Genomic DNA, 19149 nt, shown 5'->3' on the forward strand with positions numbered 1-19149 from the left:
GTCTGGACATAGACTTTTGGGGGACTGTGATGGAGACTCTGGGAGAAGAGATCAAGAGCTTTGGGTATAGGGATAGGTCTCTGACTGCAGAATGGAAGATTCTGGGTCCACTGAGATGTGGCAGTGAGGGAACATCTAGGTTTGGGAGATACTGAAGAAATGTCAGCTGGAGGGACCTCCTGGGTGTGAGGTCCTTGGGCCCTCCCTGCATGGCTAGGTAGACCCGTTAGTTTGGGTGGAGGGGAGATCACCAGCTGATGTTATCTATCAGGAGGGCACTCAGGGCCACCAAAGAGAAACACTGAGATGGGGGCAGGGAGGGCTCAGGGCAGGATGACTGAGAAACTACAGCTCAGAGGGGGCTTGGCAGAGGCCTGTGTGACTGGCTCCTCACTGCCAGATCCTGCTGGGTAAGGATGCAGGAAGCAGCCTCTGGGGTGAAGAGTTTATTTACTGCTCAGCCCCCTTGTCCCCACCAGCCTGGGCTCTACCAGCAGTGGCAATCAGGATAGGTTTCAGACACAAACTCAGGGTGGATGACATAGTTGTTTCTTTGGGGGCCACCAGTCTTCTTGAAGTGACTTGTGTCCCATCTGTGGGGAGAAATGGGTCAGTTCTTTTAGACCCTCATAGGTCTGATTCCAATTCTCAGTGCTAACTGTGCCCCAAAATTTGCCCCTAATACTGCCCCATGCTCTAACACTGACCTCCTGATCTTAGATTCTATTGTTAAATTTCTGATTCCCAATACACACTCCCTGACATTAATTTCTTATCTTCAAGCCCTGAACCTAATGCTTTGATCTCTTGAGTCTAAGCCCCACTGCCAACCTGTGGACCCTTCCATGCCAGCCTCCGTGCCCTCTCATGGGGTTCTTCATTCCCTTGCCAGCTTTGACGTCCCCATGGTACTAGCGCCCCCTGGTGGTATCTTCCAATCAGTGCATCGCAGCGGACAACTGTCTCCGCGGTCCCCGCTGCGCTAAGCGCATTTGCAATGTGTTTCCGCCAGACTTACCTAAGGTTCGGACAAGGGTAGTATGACGGCGGGGGAGTTATAACAGCACATTGCATTCCGGGCCGGTGCTCGCAGGGCGATACACCCCTGGAAGAGGAAGTGTTGGGCAGGAGGACGTCGGGCCTTCTGATTTAATCCTATTCCCAAACCCACACCAAGGTTCCTAGCAGCGCTTCAGGTGTCAGTCCTATGGCTCGGAGATCCTCCCCTCCTGCCTCTTGGCCCTTCAAGACCCCACCGAAGGAAGTATCACCTCTGGGAAGACATCTGAAAGTCCCTATCCTCGTTAGGCCTCGTTTCTGCCGCCCAGGCTGGGCCATGGAGCACGGTGGACTCTGGGGAGGGCTGGGCTCCAGTCGTTGAAGACCTGGGAGCCCCCGGATCCTCTCCACTGAAGGGCAGCTATTCCAGCACTAACGGCATTTCTAAGGCTCAGGAACTTTCTCGCTCCCCCCGCCCCTCTGCCCTTGTGAGGGATGAGACTCAGCCTCGCACAATGAATCAGACTCTCTGGGAAAGGGCTGGGGGGGGGGGGTGGTGGTGGCGGGGAGGGAATCACCAGGGGTTAGGAACAGGATCCAGGACCCCCCCTTCCTCTCCCAAGCTCTCTAAGACCCCCAGCGGACTTTGGAGTTCTCCCAGACTCAGCCCACTTCGACTGCCATCTGGTGCAGGGAGAAGGTTGCGCTGCAGTTAAGGTTGTAGCTGAGCTCTCGGGTCTGTTTCCTCAACAGCAACACGCTAAGTTGTCCACTTTCAGAGGTGCTCCGAGGTCAGGGCCCCTCTGGTAATGCGGTTACTATTTCCTTGCTCACATAACACGGGGCAATGACCCTGCCCGTTGTCGACAGTGACCAAGACCCAGGAACACAAGCCACTTTTTTGAGCACACATGGCACTCCGCAGGCTAGAACCTGCGTCTCCAGGACCTGGTATCCAGATAGGGAACGGAGTGTGGGAAGGGGATGCGACCGACTGGTGTGCAGAGGGTTTCTTCCTCAAAACAAAACAAAGCAAAACAAACAAAAACATAAAACAACCCTCCGCCCCCCAACCCCACAACCTTCCGGGTGGGGCCTCTAGAACAGGTACAGGAACCAGGTTGACCTTGAGCCCAGTTCGGGACGGATAGGGCCAGGAACCTGGGGGAATCTTCGTGCAGATTCTCCGGTCTCAGGGCTCAGCCCAGGCCCTGGGGCCAGAGGGCAGAACAGGACAGGGCCCAGTACGGGTTAGAGGCGGCTGCAAGTGGGGTAGGGTCTGGCATAGGGGTAGGGCAGAGCTAGAACTGGTGAGGGATAGGGCACGCACAGCTGCGGTAAACTGGACCCCCCCGGGGGGCGGGGCTTGTTCGGGAGCGGGCCCGTCTAAGGCTGGAGCTGCCCAGCGAACCTTACAGTCGGCTGCTCTGCGCACAAAGGCCGGTGGCAGCGTTCCGTGCAGGGTGCTCTGGTCACGTAGTAGTCCATCCCGCGTAGACAGTAGTGGCGGCCTGAGCAAGAGCTTTCATAACCCTGGAAGGGCAGGCGGCCCGGCAGCGGGTCCACGCACCCGCATCGGGGAGTGATCTGCGGCAGCCGCTGGTTCCGTGACAGCGAGTTCAACATATTCACCACCACCTCACGCTCTACGTCCGCGGCCCCAAGCCCAGGAGACCCAGATACAGAGTTACAGGAAAGGGAAGAGACAGGGTCAGAGACAGGAAGAGATGGAGACAAAAACAGGGACAGGTAGAGACAGGATTACACCCTCTATAGAACCTTTATCCTCTGCTCAGTCCCCTAGGTCCCATCCCACCGTCCTTCTGGTCTACCCCACCACCGACCACCATCTGTTACCGTAGGCATTGAGTCGTTCCGGCTTAGGAGGGCACTGCAAGGGCATTCCTCGAACAGCTGTCTCCATTCCAGCCTCCTGGAAGTGGCACACATGGTACCTCAAACTCTGACCTGGAAGGGTTCCTCCTTTTGGGGGTCCTCCCTGAACCTCTGGACCAGTTCCAGGCCATGTCTTCTCCTGCCCTCCAGATGATCCCCTACTCTCCCAGGCTCTGAGTGTTTAGGACTGTCACCTGGGAACGCATTTACTCTGCTTCCGGGGAGGGGAAGGGGAGGGAAGGAAGTGGAGCTGTAGGTGGACAGGTCTGGACCTGGACCTCTGCAACCCTGCCTCAGCCTTTGCCTTTGATTTTACCTCTCTTTGTCTAGCTTCTGTGTGGTTGTGTCTCGGTGTGTCTCTAATTGAGGAGAGGGAGTGTCAATACTACAATATTGCCTGTCCATCAGAATCACCTGGAGAACTTGTGAAAAATTCTGATTCTTGAGGAAGTTCTGATTCACAAGTGTTCAGTAAACCCGAGCTCAGCCATCAGCCTACAGTTGAGAACCTCTGCTCTGGCCTCCCATCCTCTCAAATTTCCTCTTTCCTCCGGCCTGGGCTCCTTCCTATCTCCTTAGAAGACTCTTCTGTATCTATCTACACTGCCACTGGGTGGCCTTGATCTCCCTCCAATTGTCAATGCTCACATCATAAAGGAGAGGAGAGTGGAGCAGGTCATTGACTTCTTGGCTAGACCTTGTGGGAAGGGGCCAGGTGGCAAGCTTCAGGAAGGTAGCAAGTCAGGGAGTGCACACTAGTTGTGTCCCCACAGAGCCCCACCAAAGTTTGGGATCCAGGGGACCAGGAGTTTTTCATACAGCTCCATTCCTGGGCTCCCTTGTCCCCTAGAAGATACAAACCCTAATTTCACACTTGGGAAAGAGCCCTGGAACATTGCTGGTGGGAAAGGGATGAGGAACTAATTGGTCACTGTGGTTTATTTTCTTATTTTTTATTTTATTACATTTTTTTAAAGTTTATTTATTCTTGAGAGAGAGAGAGAGAGAGAGAGAGAGAGACAGAACATGAGCAGGAGAGGGGCAGAGAGAGAGAGAGGAGGAGACAGAATCCAAAGCAGGCTCCAGGCTCTGAGCTGTCAGCACAGAGCCCGACGCGGGGCTCGAACTCATGCACCGTGAGATCATGACCTGAGCCAAATCCGGACGCTCAACCCACTGAGCCACCCAGGCACCCCGTCACTGTGGTTTAAAAGGGGAGGGAGGTGTGTGTCCCAGACCCCAGGCATCTGGGTTGGTCACAGTAGATACCTTAGGTAGCTGGGGAAGGCATGTGGTATGTTTGTTCCAGCTGGTACAGTTGTAAGGTCCCATCCTCCATGTGTTATACCGGTCACCACATAGGTAGTATGGGTTGCATTTGTCTACTTGATCATAGGGGTAGAGACATAAGACATTGTTATTCCTTATTCTACCCCAGGATCCAGGTCTCCCTAGATGTTTCTCCTCTGATCCCCAGCACAAAGCTGGACTCTTACTAATATCCCTCAGGCCAGTCAAGACCAGCCTGTCCCCAGATTTGGACACTGAGATGTAGGCCATTTTTCACCTAAGGCAAGCTCCTGAGTGGGGTCTGGATCCTTTGAGCTGATCACTTTGCATCCTGGCACCACCCTCTCTGAATCAGCCAGCCTGAAAATGGATCCTTCTCCCAATTCCCCCCTCTCATCTTCCACATCCAGGCTCCAAAATTTGCTTATTCTGCATCCTTAAAATCACTTGAATCTATCCCCTCTTCCAGTCCCCCATGATCTCACCTCTGTATCTCTTCAGTACCATAAGCAGGAGACAATATCATGTCGTGATTAATAGAATGAACTCCACAGATATTTGGGGTTCAAATCTCAGCTCTGCCAAATATTAGCTCTATATGACCTTGACTGAATTAATTAATTTCACTGTGTCTCAGTCTTCTCAATTTTAAAATGGGGTAATAGTACGATATACCTCACAGGGTTGTTGTGAGATTTCAGTGAGTTAATATATGTAAAAAGCTTGGAACAATGCCTGGTACATAGAAAACTATTATTACAATTAGCCTACTAACCTCCCTGTCTCCTCTTGAAATCCTAAATCCACTCTCTACATAGATTTTCACAAATGAAAATCAGACCAAGACACTTCTCTACCTAAAAATCCTTCAAAGCCCCACTCGCCCAGTCATCTAAGTCTATCCTAAAGGCCATCTGTGATCTACTACCCTAACACTCTGAAAGAACACATGTGAGAGACACCAGGGAAGGAGGTGTAGGAACCCTAGAGGAAGAGCAGGTGTGTTTATGGGTGGGACAGTGTGTTGGGATTTGGAGTTCTGGATTGGTGAGTTGGAAATACTAAGTTTGAGGTGTTTGGGGACATTCAGGTAAAGTTGACTATAATCCGATGGAGAGTGGAATTCTGGTGAGAAGTCAAGGATAGAAATAAAGAGAGTTGTCGTTTAAGACATTGTTAGATAAAATGGTCTTAGGAGAGGAGTAAGGAGAGAAGAGGGCTCAGATTAGCACCCCGAGGAACCCCACATTTCCGGGATGGGGGGATAAGAGACCCAGGCAAATGAAGCATCAGAGAAGCTGAGGAAGGAAGGAATTTCAAGAAGGAAAGAGTGGTCAGAGACTGAAATGCATAGTGTAGGTCTCATAAGGTAAAAATTGAAAAGTCCCATGGATGTGGTAATTAGAACTACACAAGAGCAGTTTTAATGTTTGAGTGTAGGAGATTCAGACTCCCAATTTCAACTGGATAAATATTTATCATCAATTAATTCAATAAATACTTATTAGGCCTGATGGTGTTCTAGATGGAGGGCACAACTGTAAATGAGACAAGACTCTGGTCTTTTGGAATGTATGGGGAGACCTCATAAACATCTAACCAAATGGGAAAGATAATTCGTCATAAGGTGTAAGAAGGAGTAAGGAAGTAGAGACACCGAGTGTAGACTATGTTTCCAAGAATCTTAGTTGAGAAGGGGAGGACTAAGGGAATTTTTAGGAAGGAAGGGATTAGAAAAGGCTTCCGGTTGGGGGGAAAGAGGTGTGCTAGGGCAGAGAGATGCAGCAGAGATGGGGACAGTGATAGAAGAGAGTCACTAAGAAGATGGGAAAAGATGGCACTGGAATATACCTGGAGGGATTTGTTTGGAGGAGGTTAATACTCCCTCCATCTCTCTAGGGATAAGACCCAGGCATATTCTGGTTCTTTGGCACAGGCATGAAACTCCCAAAAGTCAGGGCCTGGGTCTCCTCCTCTAGGGTCAGGAATAGGGTCAGGAACAGGGTCAGGTCAGGTGGTTGGGAGTCAAGCTGGGGTGGAGGTGAATGGAGAAGCCCAGATTATGGGTGAGGATAAAGTTGATATGGGATCAGGGTGGACATCAGGATCCAAGTTGGACTAAGGTTAAGGGTCATTGTTGAGGTCACTGAGTGGGGTCAGAGTTGAGTAAGGGGTGAGGACCTACCTTTCTCTTGACAGAGCCAGTATTTCTCAGGAAAGTAGGGGTGGCCTGCTATGGAACTCTTATAGCTGTAGTCCTGCACAGCACATTTGACCATCTTCTGCAGGGCTTCAGGATCCACGTGGCGCTGCATAGTCTGAGTCAGGCCCTGGGCAAAGGGAGAGGGGAGGAAATAGCTAGGTTCATAGAGGCTCCAGCCTTGGTGTCCTGCTGGACTCAGATACAGCCCCTATTGAGAAAGTCAGCCCAGGTGGGTCAACACTCCTCCCTATGCCAGAGGGATCCTCATGCCAGTCTTGGCCCCCTCTGCATAGTTTTTTTTTTTGTTTGAATTACACTTTGCTCCTTTCTTTCTATCTAAGGCTCAGGCTTGGAGCCAGGCATTTGTCCTCAGAGTGCTTTTCTGATGTTCTCATTTCTGTCTTTTTCTTGACTGGGAGATCTTTCAGGGAAGAGCTGGGTATTTCTGTCCTCGTTCTTCCAGACTGTGGGCTATCTGGGAGCAGGGCCTGGGTGTCCAACAGACCAATAGACCCCTGGTATAACCTGGAGCCTCGGGAAAAGCTGGCTGTCCTTGGATCCAGCTACCTTATGCAGGTATTTTGGACAGGGAGTGCTCTCTGGAAATCTGGCACCTTGAAGGATATGTAGGATGGGGCTGGAAGGACACCTAATTTAAAATTGAATTCCCTGACTCCAACTTGACCCTGAGTCTACTGTGGCTCTGATGTTGACACTGATATTACCCTTGACCCTGACATTCACTTTGCGCTAGTCCTTATCCTACCCTGACCTTTTTCCTCCTCTTGTTTGAGGCCCTGGGTCCCTCTGCTTCTTGGGGTTTACCTCATCTTAGTCTTATCTCCTACAACCCTCCCAAACCCTCTCCCAAACCCTTGTTTGGCTAGATCTGTGGAATTCCTGATTAAGACCTACCTTTGGGGCTCCCTTGTTCTCAGCTGAGGGCAGAATACCAAGTTAGTTGTGATACAGTAGATCTCTGCAAGCAGCTGTATGAAAAGGCAGCTGGGTTACAGAGGTGGGACAATCAGCAAAGTCAGAGACCAGAAAGGACTTCCTAATAGTGGGCAGCAAGGTGCTGGGATGTGGTGGACATAGTGGAAAAGCAAGGTGCTGGAAATGTGTACCCACATTTCTCCCTTATGATATGAAGGGCAAAGTCTTCTCTTGGCCAAGATTAGACCTGGTGTCCCTATTTCCCTGAAAACCTTGCAGCTGAGGGGTTTCTTGGATCTCTGTGCCCAGCTGAGGTTTTGTTTTGTGGGCAGACCCCTGCACAGTTGTACTCCATATGAGTAAAAGAGCCCCATGACTTGGCATTCCCCTGACCTTTATACATACATACATACATACATGCACACATACAGATGTAGAGCTATACAATCATACACACACACATACACATACAGAGTCATTTAAAAGAACTCATTGACATTATCAATTTTCCCTCAGAGGCTTTACTCAGATGTCTGTATTTTTTTATAGAACCATTTAAATTTTTCCCATTGATTTTTTTAAATTTTATTTTTTATTTTTTAAAATGTATATCCAAATTAGTTAGCATATAGTGAAACAATGATTTCAGGAGTAGATTCCTTAATGCCCCTTACCCATTTAGCCCATCCCCCCTCCCACAACCTCTCCAGCAACCCTCAGTTTGTTCTCCATATTTATGAGTCTCTTCTGTTTTGTCCCCCTCCCTGTTTTTATATTATTTTTGTTTCCCGTCCCTTATGGTCATCTGTTTTGTCTCTTAACGTCCTCATATGAGTGAAGGCATACGATTTTTGTCTTTCTCTGACTAATTTCACTTAGCATAATACCCTCCAGTTCCATCCACGTAGTTGTAAGTGGCAAGATTTCATTCTTTTTGATTACTGAGTAATACTCCATTATCCATTCATCCATCGATGGACATTTGGGTTCTTTCCATACTTTGGCTATTGTTGATAGTGCTGCTATAAACATGGGAGTGCATGCCTCCCTTCGAAACAGCACACCTGTATCCCGTGGATAAATGCCTAGTAGTGCAATTGCTGGGTTGTAGGGTAGTTCTATTTTTAGTTTTTTGAGGAACCTCCATACTGTTTTCCAGAGTGGCTGCACCAGCTTGCATTCCCACCAACAATGCAAAAGAGATCCTCTTTCTCCACATCCTCACCAACATCTGTTGTTGCCTGAGTTGTTAATGTTAGCCATTCTGACAGGTGTGAGGTGGTAACTCATTGTGGTTTTGATTTGTATTTCCCGGATGATGAGTGATGTGGAGCATTTTTTCGTGTGTCGGTTGGCCATCTGGATGTCTTCTTTGGAGAAGTGTCTATTCATGTCTTTTTCCCATTTCTTCACTGGATTATTTGTTTTTTGGGTGTTGAGTTTGATAAGTTCTTTATAGATTTTGGATACTAACCCTTTATCTGTCATTTGCAAATATCTTCTCCCATTCTGTCAGTTGCCTTTAGTTTTGCTGATTGTTTCCTTCGCTGTGCAGAAACTTTTTATTTTGATGAGGTCCCAGTAGTTCAATTTTGCTTTTGTTTCCCTTGCCTCCAGAGACGTGTTGAGTAATAAGTTGCTGTGGTCAAGATCAAAGAGGTTTTTACCTGCTTTCTCCTCGAGGATTTTGATGGCTTCCTGTCTTAAATTGAGGTCTTGCATCCATTTGAGTTTTTGTGTATGGTGTAGGAAAGTGGTTCAGGTTCATTCTTCTGCATGTCGCTGTCTAGTTTTCCCAGCACCACTTGCTGAAGAGACTGTCATTATTCCATTGGATATTCTTTCCTGCTTTGTCAAAAATTAGTTGGCCATATGTTTGTGGGTCCATCTCTGGGTTCTCTATTGTGTTCCATTGATCTGAGTGTCTGTTCTTGTGCTCGTACCATACTGTCTTGATGATTACAGATCTGTAGTATAGCTTGAAGTCTGGGATTGTGATGCCTCCTGCTTTGGTGTTCTTTTTCAAGATTGCTTTGGCTATTTGGGGTCTTTCCTGATTCCGTATCAATTTTAGGATTATTTGTTCTAGCTCTGTGAAGAATCCTGGTTTTACTTTGATAGGGATTGCATTGAATATGTAGATTGCTTTGGGTAGTATCAACATTTTAACAATATTTGTTCTTCCTATTCAGGAGCATGGAATCTTTTTCCATTTTTTTTGTGCCTTCTTCAATTTCTTTCATAATCTTTCTATAGTTTTCAGTGTATAGATTTTTCACCTCTTTGGTTAGATTTATTCCTAGGTATTTTATGGTTTTTTGTGCAACTGTAAATGGGATCGATTCCTTGATTTCTCTGTCACTTCATTGTTGGTGTACAGGAATGCAACCGATTTCTGTGCATTGATTTTATATCCTGCCACTTTGCTGAGTTCATGGATCAGTTCTAGCAGTTTTTGGTGGAATCTTTTGAGTTTTCCATATAGAGTAACATGTCATCTGTGAAGAGTGAAAGTTTGACCTCCTCCTGGCCGATTTGGATGCCTTTTATTTCTTTGTGTTGTCTGATTGCTGAGGCTAAGACTTCCAATACTATGTTGAATAACAGTGGCAAGAGTGGACATCCCTGTCTTGTTCCTCAGTTTTTCCCCATTGAGGATGATATTAGCGTTGGGTCGTTCATATATGGCTTTTATGATCTCGAGGTATGCTCCTTCTATCCCTACTTTCTTGAGGGTTTTTATCAAGAAAGGATGCTGTATTTTGTCAAATGCTTTCTCTGCATCTATTGAGAGGATCATATGGTTCTTGTCCTTTCTTTTATTGATGTGATGAATCACGTTAATTGTTTTGCAGATATTGAACCAACCCTGCATCCCAGTTATAAATCCCGCTTGGTCGTGGTGAATATTTTTTTTTACGTATTGTTGAATCCGGTTGGCTAATATCTTGTTGAGGATTTTTGCATCCATGTTCATCAGGGAAGATGTGTGTATTTTTGATTGTCTACTCATGTTTATGAGTGGGAGACTAAAAAAGCTTACTGGAGGCTTTGAGCTGTGGGTGGGCTTTATCAACCATGAGAATCATTGTAGGATGGCTTGGCTAAACTACTTTTGTCAAATTCTGTCAGTATCTGTAGGTCTTTCCTCTTGGGCTGATCAGATCTTTCATAAGAGACTCAATCTCTAGCCTGCAGGTGGTGACCTAGGCTGCCAGTGTTCTGAGAACCTAGTGGAGAAGAGAGGTGCTGGGGGTTTTAGGATTCAGTATGTAGAGGTTCACCTGTTTTCAATATGGTACCCTGCTCTCAACTGGGCCTGAGATCCTCACCAAAAGATAAGCTTTCTAACTTTTGCAGAGGTGGGGCAGGCAGTCACCCCATGGCATGGAATAGAAGAGGGGATTAGTGGGTTTAGCTGGGGTTTTTTTTGAGAGAGAGAGAGAGAGAGGTAGAGGGGCAGAGGGAGAGAGAGAATCCCAAGCAGGCTCCATGCCCAGCACAGAACCTGAAGTGGGGCTCAATCCTATGACCCTGGGTTCATAGCCTGAGCTGAAATCAAGAGATGCTAAACCAACTGAGCCACCCAGATGCCCCGGGTTTAACTGCTTCTTAAATGGCTTTCAAAACATCCTTATTTTAGCCTTGGTTCTTTCCCATCTTCAGTTACAGAGAAGCCTAGTATTACCAATTCCTGAGCTTTTTTGAAAATTCTGCAGTTTTAATTTGAATTATGTCTTGTGTTCCCTTCTGCTGGCTTGGATTCTGCTTTCTCAGATCTGCTGTCAGGTACTACTTATTTATTGTACTTTCAAGCCTCTGAAATTTTGCTACCATTGTCCCTTCTGTCTCTTACTACTCTTGTGAGTTTATGTGTTAAACTCCATTTACAGGAGTTTTAGAGAGTTTCAGGAGAGAGTCAAAATACATATGTAAATTTTAGCCCAGACAATTATAGTTGTATATTCCATGTACTAATCCTTTGTCAATTACATGTTGCAAATATTTTCTTTCTGTGGCTTGTATCTTCATTTTCTTTATAGTGTCTTTTAATGAACAGAAGTTCTTAATTTTAACATATATGAATTTATTAATCTCTTCTTTTATGTAGTACTTTTGTAACTTAAGAAATACAATCATACTCTAAGATAATGGAGATAATGTCCTATATTTTCCTCTAAAAGCTATAGTTTTACTTTCTATATTTAAGCCTTTAATCTGTCAGGAATTGCTATTGGAGTTGGGTGTGAGTTAGGAATCAGTTTTCTTTTTATCCTTATGGACAACCGATTGTCTCATTGAATAGTCTATCTCTCCCCCATCCACTGATTTGTAATGCTACCCCAAGTGTGATATATCTTTTCCCATAGCTTTACTTTCAATCATCTCTGTTGTATATCGTTCCCATATATATTTATATATGGCTCCGTATCTGATCTGTTTCATTCTCTATCAATCAATTTGGCTGTCCCTACAGTAATACTATGCTTTATAAATTTCTATAGCTTAGTAATAATACTACTTTCTGATTGGGCAAATCTCCTCCTTCTCTGGTGTGTTTTAGTTATTTCTGGGGCCTCTGCTTTTCTCTATAAATTTCAATTTTTTAAAAGTCATCTCTATACCCAAGGTGGGATTTGAACTCATGACCTCAAGATCAAGAGTTGTATTCTCTACTGACTGAGCCAGACAGGCACCCCTCTATAAATTTTAGAAACAGCTTTTCAAAGTCTTCAAAAAATACTGTTGAGAATTGCTTTGAATTTTTATGTTGGTCATTCTTCCAATCCAAAAACATGTTATACTTCTCCATTTATTTATATTCTTAAGTATTAAAAGTTTTATATTATCCATATAGTTTTATACACAGATTTATTTCTACTTACTTTTGTTTCTTCTTGCTAGAATGATATACATATATGTATGTATCTGTGTATATATCTTTTAATTTTTATTTAGAAACATTTATTTTTGAGAGAGAGAGAGAGAGAAAGCATGAGTGAGGGAGGGGCAGAGAGACAGGGAGAGAGAGAAGCCCAAGCAGGCTCCACGCTGTCAGCACAGAGCTTGATGGGGGGCTTGATCTCATGAACGGTGAGATCATGATCTGAGCCAAAATCAAGAGTCAGATGCTTAACCTACTGATCCACCCAGGCACCCCTATATAGATATATATTTTAAATTATGCTTCCTCGGGCTCCTGGCTGCCTCTGTAGGAAAAGCACACCACTCTGGATCTTGGGGTCATGAGTTTGATCCACAAGTTGGGTGTAGAGATTACTTAAGATGAATAAATACATGAAAATTTTTAAAAAATAAAACAAAATAAAATAATGCTTTCTAAATATTTGCTGTTAATGTAGAGAAATGTCAAAAAAAAAGAAATGTCATTGACTTTTTATCTTATATTCACCCAACTTTCTAAATTCTTATTCTAATAATACAACTGTATTATCTGTAAATAATAAGGTTGTTGTATTCCTTTCTTACCTTTGCATCTTACATGATATTGTTTTCCAATATGCAACTTATCTCATGTTGTTTTCCAAATTTTGGCTCTTTTCTTAAATTTAACAAATTAAAAATCACAATTATTTTCATTGACATTGGTTGCTTAAATTTATCTTATGTTTACTAATTTCTTAGCTCACCATTCTTTTTTGCATCTTGGACCTTCCTTATGTGATCACTTTCCTTCTCCCCAAAGTACGGCCTTTAGAAGTTCTTTTATTACAGGTCTGATGGTAGTAAACACTTTAGTTTTTGTTTGCCTGTAAATATCTTTATCTTACTTTTATTCTTGAAAGGAAGAGAGTTTGAAAATAATTTTCCTCTGCCTGTTTTTAAGGTCATCTCTTAAGCTGGTGTTACGAAGTTCCACTGTGAGGTACCAGAGTGTGAAATTCCTTTTATTTAATTCTATATCTGTGGATTCATTTCTTTCATTAGTTCTGGAAAATTTGGAGCCTTTTTCTCTTCAGATAATGCCTATTTTCCTTTCTGCTCTTTCCTTCTGAGACTCTGAGTAGATGTGTATGGGATCTTCTTCTGTCTTTTCATATTGCTTAATGTTTCTTTTATATTTTTTAACACTGGGTCTCTGTGCTGCATTCTGGGAAATTTCTTTTGCTCTTTCATTTCACTGACATTTAAAAACATTTCTTTTTAAATTCCAGTTAGTTAACATACAGTGTTGTATTATTTTCATGTGTACTTTATAGTGATTCAACAATTCTGTATATCATCCAGTGCTCATTCCAACAAGTACACTCCTTAATCCCTATCATCTATTTAACCCATCCCTCAACCCACCTCACCTCTGATAACTATCGTTTGTTCTCTATAGTTAAGAGTCTGTTTCTTGGTTTCTTTCTCTCTTTTTTCCTCTTTGCTCATTTGTTTTGTTTCTTAGATTCCACATGAGTTAAACCATGGTATTTGTTTTTATTTCACTTAGCATTATACCCTCTAGCTCTATCCATATCATTACAAATGGCAAGGTTTCACTCTTTTTTATTGGCTGAATAATATTCCATTGTATATATATATATATATATATATATATATACCATATCTTCATTCATCAGTCGATGGACACTTGGGCTGCTTCCATATCTTGGCTATTGTAAATAATGTGCTATAAACATAGAGCTGCACGTATCCCTTTGAATTAGCATTTTTGTATTCTTTGGGTAAATACCTAGTAGTGTGATTGCTGGATCATTGGGTAGTTCTATTTTTAATTTTTTAAGGAACCTCTACAGTGGCTGTACCAGTTTGCATTCCCATCAATGGTGTCAGAGGGTTCTCATTTTTCCACATCTTCACCAACCCCTGTTTCTTGTGTTGTTGATTTTAGTCATTCTGATAGGCGTGAAGTAATAGCTCATTGTAGTTTTGATTTGCATTTCCCTGATGGTAAGTGATAATGAACACCTTTTCATGTGTCTGTTGGCCATCTGTATGTCTTCCTTAGAGAAATATTTGTTCTTGTCTTCTGCCCATTTAAAAATTGGATTATTTCTTTTGTGGGTGAGTTTTAAAAGTTCTTTATATATTTTAGATATTAACTCTTTATTGGATATGTCATTTGCAAATACCTTCTCCCATTCTGTAGGTTGCCTTTAAATTTTTTTAAATTAAAAATTAAAATTTTTTGAAAAGTTTATTCATTTACTTTGAGAGAGAGAGCTGAGGAGGGGCAGAGAGAGGGGGAGAGAGAGAATCCCAAGCTGGCTCCACACTGCCAGTGCAGAACTGTACTCAGGGCTTGATCCCACAAACCATGAGATCATGACTTGAACCAAAACCAAGAGTCTGAAGCTTAACTGACTGAGTCACTGAGGCATCTCCTGTAAGGTTTCCTTTTAGTTTTGTTGATTGTTTCCTTGACATGCAGAAGCTTTTTATTTTGATGTAGACCTAATAGTTTACTTTTGCTTTTGTTTCCCTCACCTCAGGAGACATATCTAGAAAAAAATTGCTACAGGCAATGTTAGAGGTTACTACCTGTGTACTCTTCTAGGATTTTTATGGTTTCAGGTCACACATTTATGTTTTAATCCATTTGAACTTTTTGTGTATAGAAAGTGGTACAGTTTCTTTCTGTTCCATGTTGATGTCCCATTTTTCCAACACCAGTTGTTGAAGAGACTTCCATTTTCCATTGGATACTCTTTCCTGCTTTATCAAAGATTAATTGACCATATAGTTGTGAGTTTATCTCTGGGTTTTCTATTCTGTTCTATTGTTTTGTGTCTATTTTTGTGCCAGCACCATACTGTTTGGATTACTACAGCTTTTTAAAAAATGTCTATTTATTTTGAGAGAGATAGAGCCAGCACAAGCAGGGGGAGGGGCAGAGAGCTAGGGAGAGAGAGAATCCCAAGCAGGCTCCACACTGTCAGCACAGAGCCCAACGTGGGGCTTGAACCCACGAACCATGAGATCATGACCTGAGTCGAAACCAAGAGTCAGTCAACCAATGGACTGAGCCACCCAGGTGCCCCTGATTACTACAGTTTTTAATATAATTTGAAGTCTGGAATTGTGATGCCTCCAGCTTGGTTTTCTTTTTTAAAATTGCTTTGGCTATTTGGGGTCTTTTGTGGTTTCATACAAATTTTAGAATTGTTTATTCTAGTTCTATGAAAAATGCTGTTGGTATTTTGATAGGGATTGCATTAAATCCTGCTTTGGATTGCTTTGGATAGTGGAGACATTTTAACAATATTTGTTCTAATCCATGAGCATGGAATGTCTTTCTGTTTCTGTCATTTCACTGATGCTCTTCAACTGTGTCTAATCTGCCCTTTGACCCATCCACTGAGTTTTTGGTTTTTTATTTTTATTTTAGTTTTTGGTTTTAACACGTATATTTTTTATTTCTAAAATTTCCATTTGGTTCTTTTTTACATTTGTCTGGTCTTTAAAAAATATAATCACTTGTTGCTTGCTCATTTTGATGATTTCATTTTTTTAATGAATTTTTTTAATGTTTATTTATTTTTGAAGGAGAGAGAGACAGAGCGTGAGTGGGGAAGGGCAGAGAGAGAAGGAGACACGGAATCCGAAACAGGCTCCAGGCTCTGAGCTGTCAGCACAGAGCCTGACGCAGGGCTCGAACTCACGAGCTGTGAGATCATGACCTGAGCTGAAGTCGGGCACTTAACTGCCGGAGCCACCCAAGCGCCCCATCACATTTTATTTTTAATATTTCATAACAATTATTTTGTATTCTTTAACTGTTAATGCAATATCTGAAGTCCTTGGTGGTTTTAGTCTGTTATCTGTTGTTTCTGCTGTCATATGGTGGTTTGTTTCCTTTTATCTCTTGTGCACTCAGATTTGATTGACTTTACTCTGATATTTGGAAGCCTACATTCAGGATATTTTCCACTACAGAAGATATACATTCATCATGTGTGCATGTGTGTGTGTATGTGTGTTGTGGGGGAAGGGACCCAGAGATCACTAAATTTTCTGGTTCAGTTTGGAGTTTAAGATTTAGTTTCTTCACCTTTCAGCTAGCTTATAAACTCCTGCTTATAGGGCTGATATTGGCATTCATCCTCAGGGCCTCCTTCTAAGTATACTTACCACTCATCTCCATGAAAGTCCAAAACAAAATAAAAACTGTTATGCAAGACCTAGTCGTTTTGAAGCAGGAGGGCCCTTTAGAGTTTCTAGGTCACCATACTACCAGAAGGAGAAGCCTTTCCTTCATTTTTAATCTCACTACTGTCTGGATTTCACACCTCTCCACTCACTGAAGCTGTCTGGCCAGATTACTAAGGGTTACTACATCCAAGAGATCCACATCTGTGTCGACATTTGACTCTGACCTTTGTCTAATAATGCTGTCTTTGTTGGTTTCTCTTTGGTTTTCCTCCTATCACCCAGTCTCCTTTTATGGCTCTTCTTCCTTTACTTTCCTCTTAAACAATCAATATTCTCTGAAGTCCACCCTTGACCTCCTTCTTACTCTTCCTTGGCAATCTCATTCACTCCTATGACTTTAGCTACCATGGTATGTTGATTTCAAAATCTGTATCTGTAGGCCAAACCTCTTCCCTTTGCTTCACATAAGTATATCCAACTACTCACCAGATATCTCTTGGAAGTCCTTGAATATTTTTGTCCCAAAATGAACTCTGAATCTCTTTTTAATCTGCAATTCCAAATCTCAGTTGATAGAACTACTCCTCCAGTTGCCAGAGCCCCAAACCCAGGAGTATTCCTTATCTGTCCTCTCTTCTTTATATCTAGATGGTGACCAAAAGCTGTTGTTCTACTTTTTAAAATGCCCTCCTATTGAATGTCAAAAAGCAGGCAGGCACTCTCATATTTTTCTGATGGGCATGTAAATCATTATAACCCTTATTATAGCAATTTGAAGTGTGTATCAAAGGTTTTTGAAGTGTGTATATCATTTCCCCCAACAATTTCATGTTTGAGAATTTATCCTAAGAAAATAGTTGAAGTCTACAGATGTACACAAACGGTTATACTAGCAAAATTTTATAAGTAATATAAATTTCCAATAAGATTCCTTAAATATATTTTGGTACATTCATAAAATAAAATACCATAGAGTCATTAAAATGACATTATAGAATATTTTTACACAAGAAAATGTACCTGGATATGTGGTTATGTGAAAAGAGCAAGATTCAAAATGTTAGTATACAATGTGACACCATTTCCATAAAAGATATTCACTTCCTGAAAGGGCATATAATAATAAATTAACAATGGTTAATTTGGATAGTGAGATTATAGGCCTTTCTGCTTTGTGCTTGTCTGAGTTATCCCAATTTTCTGCATTGAGCATGTATTTATTTTATAAACATTATTTTAAAAATTCTCTCCTATTAAAAAAATTCCTTTTTCACTGTCACAGTCTCTCCTTATCTCTCACCTATACCCTCCTCCCTCATCCTTCACCGCCTCACTGTGAGCCTAGCCCTGAGCCCAAATCTCTGCCTCCAAATCTCCTACCACTGTGGCTCCTCTCACCATAGGCTAGCCTCTCTCTCTGCTCCGGTTCTTAATTCCTGGTGGATTCCTGTCTCTAGGTTGCCCTTTCCCATAACTCTTTTCTGCTGGAAGCCTCCTCCTTCAGTATCTTTTAGTAGACCTGCCCAGGAATGCTTTCCCCTTTCCAGCTCTTGTACCAGTACATCCACTGGGCAACCCTACTTTGTTTCCTTGTTTGCTGAGAGCTCTTCAAAGGCACAGCCTGGGCTTTCATTGTTGTATCTGCATTGTGCCTGGCACATGTAGATACTCACCATTTGTTGGATGGTACACACAGATAAATTCTCTTAAGCAGAGTCACAAGTAGACTCACAGATCTTGTCTCCATCTTGTGAAAGCAGCACAGACCCACTTGACCACTTACCTTCAAGCACAGACATACAGACACAAGAAGATTGTGATACATATTCATGAAAACATGCCTATAGCACATTTCCTGGCATATCCCACAGGCAGCCTTAGGGCCTTTGCATTTTCTGATCACTCTGCCTGGAACCCTATTCTTTGAGCTCTTCACAGAGCTAGTTCTTCTCTCTTACCTTTCCAGTCTCAGTTCAATGTCACCACGAGAAAGAGCTCTTCCATGACCTCTCTAAGTAGTTCTGCCTGGTTACTTTCTATTTCCATTAATCTGTTTATTTCCTACATAGCATTTTGGATAATTTATAAAACTTGTTTATTTCTTGATAATTATCTATCTTTCCCCTCCTCCTCTGTTGGGGTAACAGGGCACCATGAGGGCAGAATTTTGTACTATTTTATATATTATTATAAATTCCATGACTAGGCAAATGAATAAAACACACACACGTGTGTGTATGCACACATGCACACACACACACACAGCTACAAATAATTACAAACACATAATGACAACCACACACTACCAGTCATTCCGACACACATGACCATACACTCTGGCCTGCCAGCCCACCCAGCCCCCACTTACCGGGGTCACAAACTTGTTGGCTTCCCAGGCCCACAGAGGTGGGTCTTTATAGACCTCCTTGATAGAGGTTGGAGCCCTGTAGGAGTCACTGTAGGTGCTGATGGGGGTCTTGGTCTTACGGGAGAAGAGGAACATAGTGAGGTCTAGGGGATGTCGTGGTGGGCTTTACCTACCAAGGACTCCTGTAAGACATCAGTGACCTCCACCCCCTCCCAGATAGCCCACACCTCCAACCCCGGCAGGTGCCGCTAGCTGCTGTGACCCCTCCTATGGAGGATCTCTCAGCTTCTCTCCTCTACAACCTTACTGCTCCTACCCCACCCTGCTTTCCCCTCTA

The 19149-nt window shown here is 43.2% G+C and overlaps 1 protein-coding gene across 4 annotated transcripts; it reads right to left on the reverse strand.

The window, feature by feature from the left end:
• Positions 1-433: 433 nt before the first annotated feature.
• On the reverse strand, positions 434-19121 carry CD4H9orf24 (chromosome D4 C9orf24 homolog). Of its 4 annotated transcripts, none has more exons than XM_007076557.3 (7): positions 18813-19121; positions 6371-6515; positions 4165-4280; positions 2857-2932; positions 2416-2645; positions 1019-1105; positions 434-593 (listed from the first exon to the last, which is right to left on the reverse strand). In XM_007076557.3, exons 1-6 carry the CDS (start codon positions 18945-18947, stop codon positions 1019-1021), a joined length of 789 nt encoding a protein of 262 aa, XP_007076619.1. In that variant the 5' UTR covers positions 18948-19121; the 3' UTR covers positions 434-593. The 4 variants fall into 4 exon arrangements, with proteins under 4 accessions (XP_007076619.1, XP_015390515.1, XP_007076618.1 ...); XM_015535029.2 differs by having other exon boundaries at positions 2411-2645; positions 4165-4277; positions 18813-19120; XM_007076556.3 differs by having other exon boundaries at positions 2411-2645; positions 18813-19120.
• Between the last annotated feature and the right edge of the window lie 28 nt (positions 19122-19149).

This window comes from Panthera tigris, chromosome D4 (genome assembly GCF_018350195.1).
Source record: "Panthera tigris isolate Pti1 chromosome D4, P.tigris_Pti1_mat1.1, whole genome shotgun sequence".
Classification (NCBI taxonomy): domain Eukaryota; kingdom Metazoa; phylum Chordata; class Mammalia; order Carnivora; family Felidae; genus Panthera; species Panthera tigris.

What these genes read in the sequence shown, in the direction of transcription:
- CD4H9orf24 (XM_007076556.3), bottom strand. Translation starts at nt 18,947, where the DNA reads ATGTTCCTCTTCTCCCGTAAGACCAAGACCCCCATCAGCACCTACAGT. An exon ending in GCCTTCCCCAGCTACCTAAG is followed by an intron (nt 2,933 to 4,164) that starts GTATCTACTGTG and finishes TGCCACTTCCAG; the next exon opens with GAGGCTGGAATGGAGACAGC. An exon ending in TACCCTTGTCCGAACCTTAG is followed by an intron (nt 594 to 1,018) that starts GTAAGTCTGGCG and finishes TTCTCCCCACAG; the next exon opens with ATGGGACACAAGTCACTTCA.